The 6301-nt window shown below is 37.1% G+C and overlaps 1 protein-coding gene across 1 annotated transcript; it reads left to right on the top strand.

The window, feature by feature from the left end:
* The first annotated feature begins 1142 nt into the window (after positions 1 to 1142).
* Positions 1143 to 4169, top strand: LOC121266405 (ribosomal RNA-processing protein 17). The gene is made up of 4 exons (XM_041170221.1): positions 1143 to 1327; positions 1480 to 1585; positions 2491 to 2614; positions 3656 to 4169. Exons 1-4 carry the CDS (start codon positions 1158 to 1160, stop codon positions 3910 to 3912), a joined length of 657 nt encoding a protein of 218 aa, XP_041026155.1. The 5' UTR covers positions 1143 to 1157; the 3' UTR covers positions 3913 to 4169.
* Positions 4170 to 6301: the final 2132 nt, after the last annotated feature.

Genomic DNA, 6301 nt, shown 5'->3' with positions numbered 1-6301 from the left:
AAATAAAAGAGATGAACACATGAGTTTACGTAGTTCAGCATAATGCCTACGTCCACAAGCGCTTGGAGAGGAGAAATCCACTATAATATTCATGTTTACAGTCTCTCATGGTCTCTCATATCTAACTATACAATGGTGATGCTGAATATAAATTTACTGGAGAAGAGGCCTTCATTGGAGCTCCCTGCATATCTGGTTTGGAAGGAGAAGCTGAGGAAGGAAAAATTCTCTCTGGAGAATGAGAACTTTAAAAACGAGAAAAAGAACTCACCAAGGAGAAGAGAGAGCCCCTTCTATTTATCTGATTGTCTTTTCCCATATGCGCTCCTCAGGTAAGGCCAAACATTTGCGTGCTTGATCGTGCCCCCTTAACAGGCCTCTGCACCTACCTTACCTCTTGACCCCCCTAGCATCCATGTTACCTCCTGACAGCCCCACACCCCCTATTACCTCCATACTCTCCTTGTCCCCGTCTTGTCCCCTAACTCCTAATGTGGCCTGGTTGCTGGGTCTTGTATTGGGCTTTATTATTTTTATCCCTCACAGTGATACAATAAAATAAAACGTTAGTATCATATCATTTGAGAGTACCTTGCACTCTTTCTAATTTGGCTAATCTAAGGGTTCGGAAACACAACTGTTCTAAGATATTTTCAAATATTTTTTCCAAACATCATTTAAATAAAAATATTTTTTAATTTTAAATTTTCAACTTTTTCATTTAATAATTACCTAATTATTATAATTTTTTATCAAAGTTTAAAGTAAAACACAAAAAATAATACAACGTTTTTAAATTTCAAAACAAAAATTATATTAAAAAATTATATTCAAGTAAATTTTAGACTTTATAATATTTTTATTTAATTTTTTCTTTCTATTTTTTCAAAATTTAATAAAATATTATAATTCGTATTATTTTATCAAATTATTTTATCAAATTATTTTACTGCATTAATACAACCGAGGTAAATTAGTCTCATTTTAAGTCCGTACTCACCCGCTCATTTATATTGGGCTGCATTTCTGTAACCCTATCTATAAATAAATATGCATTCATTTTTTCGGATTAGTATTGGACCAAACAAAACCGACCCACAACCTGACCCGAACCGGCCTAACAAACACAACTGCGCGACAATGCCAACATACAATAGATGGGAGCAAGAGCAACCAAGGGAACCACAGCAGCGAGCTCTGAAACAGCAATGGGAGAAGAAATTGAAGAGGAAGCAGTCCAGCTTGGGCGCCCGCGAGGGAGGCACATAAAGAAGAGGGCTCTCAAGAACAAAGCTCTCGCTGTCAGTTTCAATGAGAAAGATCTCAAGTACTCTGTTCGAACCAAACCCTAAATTTGCTGCTTCTTCTTGTTTTGTTTTGTTTTTTTTTTTTTTTTTTTTTTTTTGGTGGTTTGGATGTTTGAAAATTTGGTATAATTTTTTGTATTCGATTTGGGGTTTTTTTTTTTCCTACGATAAGGGACTATGTGAGTGGGTTTCATAAGAGGAAGAAGAAAAGGAGAAAGGAAGCGCAGAAGCAGCAAGGGGAGGCGGATAGGCGAAAGCGCATTGAACAGCGCAAAAAGGTTCTATTTTTATTTTAGCTTCGGTCTTTCGAACTTTGATATCCGTATTAGGTTGTAGTTTCGTTACAATATGCACTGCGAGTCAATAGTTTCATACAAAACGTTGTCAAATTAAGGCAGCTTGATAAATTTCTCTGTTATTTTGTAGTAACAATGCACCCTTTTTATGCTGTTCTTTTATGTATAATAATGCACCAACTCATTCTCAATCATATGTCCCGACATGTTTTTTTTACAAGTAAAATGTCCCGATATGTATAATGCACCCATAAAACCGGGGACTATGTTAGGACTGTTGAATTTAAATTCTGCTCTTCGGGAGGGGTGTATGCGTCGACTGAAAGATCTTTATAAATAAGAAAGTAATGGAAACATTTGGAACAGAAGTAAGTAGGAACAGAAGTGGGATAAAGGCTGATGATTTCTTAGAGTTAGACACAAATACTCTATCTTCCATTCGTAAGTCCCAACTTTTTTGTGTGGCCATTTTCATTTGTGAATCCACTGCCACATTAGCATTGACATAAGCTGGTACAGTATAAAGCCATAATGCCCCACTTCTCAAGCTGTTGTGCGCTCCGCTATGTTCAACATATTTGGAGGCATGGACTTGTCAGGAAAAAAAATGGGGCATGGAAAACAACTCAGGGAGGACACAGGATATTGACATACAAGGAATAGGGGAGAGGACTGGAAAGGCCGTGGCATATTAACTTGGCTAGTAGTCCTTTTTGTGAATGTCCATGCATCTCATCAACGTTTTCAAGATTCTTTTTTGTACTGATGTGTCCCTATTTGTATCACTCATAGCATTGCTGATTATGTGTTTTCATTGGCTTATGTAATTCCAAAAGCATTTTGTAGGTTTTAATGGTTCCATTTCTGTTATATAACGTATGTTGCAGAGAAAATTTGAGAAAGAACTGGCTCTCCATGGTGGAGTTCCACCAGTCACTGCTTCGACACCCAATGCAAGTGACGACTTCCAAGAAGAGGAAGAAGATGATCAGCCGATTGCATCTATTTCTGGTATTTTTCAAACTCTCCAATCGATGGGCTTCAATCATATATAAGCTGCTTGTTTTTCTCAATACTCATCACAAACATTTGTGCACTGCTGGATCCAGTAGTTTCGGGCTGCAGGCCTACTTGCAAATTAATCTGTGGCTCAATGAGTCTTTTCTTTTTAAGTGGGGTTGGGGTATGGGGACTTGATCCCCGGACATTCCTCATAAGAAAGGGACAAATGCCATCAGGTTGCAAGGCCATTGATTGTTCAATGGGTCGATTTGTGGTATAGTTGCAGATCTAAACAGTGATCAATGACCCTGGGCTAAAATCGTAATAGAAGATATTCTTCTGATATTAGCAGTAAAGCTTCATGAGGGGCACTTTGGGTCTTAGAATATTTGTGAGAATTCTTGCAATAACCACATTGATTATGCCTAATTGAACCCTATGAGGGCTAAATGGCGGAGCATTAATATTTTTTATGACTCATTCAATTTCCCTATGAATACTCTTAAGGCTACGTTTGGATGTTAAGCTGGGTTGAGATGAGTTGAATTGTTTATGAATAGTAGTGAGTTGAGATGGTGGAGTAAGTTTTGTGGGGTCCACTTAAGATAAATTTAGATGTGTTTGGATGTTAAAATGAGTTTAGATGTATTTATGAGAATTTGAAAAAGGTTGTGGATTCTGTGTGTAAAGAGGTGTTGAGTTGAAAAAGATTGTGGGTCTCACGTATAAAGAAGTTTTGAGTTGAAATGAGTTTAGTGGTTTGAGAATTGAGTGTTTTGATACTTATAAAAAAAAAAAGAATCGAGTGTTTGGATATTAGGCTCTACTTAAAATTAGATTGAACTGAGTTGATCTCAGTGCAGTCCAACAACCAAACGGAGCCTAAATTTACTTTCTGTGCTGACTTGGTTCATGCAATATATGAATCTGACTGCGGTTCCCCCCCCCCCCCCCCCCCCCAAAAAAAAAAAAAAATGTTACAACGTGTTTTAATTATGTGTTATACTCATTTGATATTTATTTGTGTTGGGTTTTTGTTATTCTTGAAAGGGACAACAACATATGATAATGGCAACATGAAAGTCACAGTTACAACAAGTGAGATCTCACATCAACAAGAAATCCCCCCCATCGACAAAACACTGACTGCAGCAGTGCCCCAATCAACTGGAGCTGATAGGAAGCACAATGTACCTTTGAGTAAGAAGAAAACATTCAAGAGAGTTGGGAAGCAAAAATCACGGCCAAAGCCACAAAATAAAAGAGACAGGAAAAAAGGAAAGAAAAAGAACAAGAAGACGCGCTAGCCTTGTCTGGTTGTCTGGATCACCCTGTTCTTCTGTTGACCGACCATAAGTTTAAGGAGCTTGGCTGCTGAGAACTTCTGCTTGGTTGTGTGGAGCTTTGGTTGGCAAGGGAATTCACTGACCTTTCTCTTTATGCCTAACTGTCATTAGATTTTGTCTTGAAGAGCTTTACTTTCCAAACTTTACAATTGGTCAGACTGAATGACTGAATATTTCTTACCCTTTACCGAGTCAATGAAAAAACGATTATTGCTGTACGCTGCTGGTCTTTTAAAGAATTTGCATTAAAAATTATGCCGAGTTGTATATTGTCAATATCTGTATCCGATGATTGATCCAATTAAATATATGCATGTTGGTCCTGCACTAGGTTTCCAAGGATAGCTTTCCGCATGTTGGAAGTCTTTTCTGATGGCCGGGGCCTGTGTGAATTATTTGGTGGGATGGTGTAGCGTTTGCGAAATTGCGAGGTGGGTGTGTTTGCGTCGTTGCAGATATTCCTTGACATTTGTGGCAGTCGTAGGTACAGTGATTAGGTGGGGGGTTCAAAATGCTCTAGTCATGGGACGGAGTGGGAACTGGGAAGCCACCGCGTGTCATATTATATGTATCGGAAGAGCTTTGGGCCTTGTGGTGGGTGGACCACAGAGTTCTGACAGCTTCGTTCCAGTTCCAGGGCCCCATCTTAAGTTACTTGCCTTGCGCCACGATGCATGGATGCATCAATCGATACTGTAGTACAATTCGTCCATGCCTTGCCAATTCTCTTTCTTTGCATTGTCGTGGTCTCGGACTAATCATTGCATTGGTCTAGGTGAAAGTTTAGGTATGTTTGCAGTTTTGAACTAACTGGGTAGGACATTACGTGCAAGGAACGTGTGCTCTGTTGAAAGTGTTGTATTTTTTATGAAAAAAATATAAATTTCTAGATGTTATCATATATGAACCCTAGTGGACTTAGAAAAATCAAGATAAACTTTCTATTTATATAAATAAAGGTTATGTTTGGATGTTGAATTGAGTTGATTTGAAATATTAAATATTGTTAAAATATTATTTTTAAATATTATTATTATTATTTTGAGTTTTAAAAAAGTTAAATTGTTTATTATATTTTGTATTGAAATTTTAAAAAAATATAATGATGAGTTGAGATGAATTTATGAAACAAACGAAACTTAAAATTGCTGAGGTTTAGTATATATATACTTTCTATCTTTGGCCTTTTTTGACGTTTTAGAAGTGAACCCTAGTGGAGGCTACACGTGCAAGGCATGTGCTTTGCTCCATATATCCACAACATATCATAGCTGTATTACTATTTCAGTCATTGACAATTTAATACAAGAATTGTACAGTAAACATCAAAGAAAAATTCTATTTGCAATCTCTCTTGAGGATTACATGTGCGAAATTTTCATTAAATAGAAAAAAGTACCATTTTGATAAGGATATTATTGTAATTTTAAAAAATTTAAAAGATAAAATTAACTAGATTTACACATACAGTCTCTAAATGAAGACTGTACGTAATATTGCTCAATATCAAAATATAAGCAAAGTACAATAAAAATGCCACACTAAAACCTCTAGAAGATGTGATACAAAGTACTACAAGGAGAAATTCAGTTACAACAAATTTTAACAAATTTTTAATGACGTAGGTAATTCTCTATCTTAATAGTAAATATGTGGACCAGTCCATCATAAGCATATGTAGTACTTCAAATTTTATTATTTACAATAGAAACCCTGCCAATAGAAAATAATATTTAAAAGATAGCAAACAAACAAAAACAAAAAGATAATAACATATTAATGTATGCATTAACGTCATGTTTCGCATACCTTTAGGTCAAGTTCTAACAATTCAGATCTTCGAAAACGAGCCCTGCACAAGGTAGAAAAGACTACGGTTTGGGAAAGCGGCCTTGGAGCCAGGTAACCTCCGATGCCAAAGTTAGTAAATATTTTTTGAGTGTAGCAAATAAATAAGAGAGTTTAGTGATCAAAAAGAGTTTTTCGGTATCTGGAGCTTGCTATTTATACTGTGTCTGGGGAGGGTGCAGATAGTCTTTTTCCCATAGAGTCCATGCTTTTCTTTTTGTGCCTGCTGTTGAACTTTGTTTAATGCGGTGTGTCGGCTCCATAAATGTGGCGTGACTTAATCAGCAGCGTCAATAATGCGGTGTGGTTTCCTGACTTCTAATCCGATTTATATGAGTCGTAGATGACCTGACGCCAATGAATCTAGGGTCTTCCGTGCGTTTTGTGTAGGTACTGTTCCCGAAGGCGACCGCAGAATGTCAGGTCGATCTGTCTTGTTGACTGGATGGCGCCCCTCACTAGCTGACGTTCTATTCCTTGCTTGGATGGGGAACCTTTTGGG

The sequence above is a fragment of the Juglans microcarpa x Juglans regia genome, chromosome 5D (assembly GCF_004785595.1).
Source record: "Juglans microcarpa x Juglans regia isolate MS1-56 chromosome 5D, Jm3101_v1.0, whole genome shotgun sequence".
Classification (NCBI taxonomy): domain Eukaryota; kingdom Viridiplantae; phylum Streptophyta; class Magnoliopsida; order Fagales; family Juglandaceae; genus Juglans; species Juglans microcarpa x Juglans regia.
Note: the sequence above shows the minus strand (reverse complement) of the source record. Positions and strands in the feature narration are given on the sequence as shown.

What these genes read in the sequence shown, in the direction of transcription:
- LOC121266405 (XM_041170221.1), top strand. Translation starts at nt 1,158, where the DNA reads ATGGGAGCAAGAGCAACCAAGGGAACCACAGCAGCGAGCTCTGAAACA. An exon ending in TTCAATGAGAAAGATCTCAA is followed by an intron (nt 1,328 to 1,479) that starts GTACTCTGTTCG and finishes TCCTACGATAAG; the next exon opens with GGACTATGTGAGTGGGTTTC. An exon ending in GCCGATTGCATCTATTTCTG is followed by an intron (nt 2,615 to 3,655) that starts GTATTTTTCAAA and finishes TATTCTTGAAAG; the next exon opens with GGACAACAACATATGATAAT.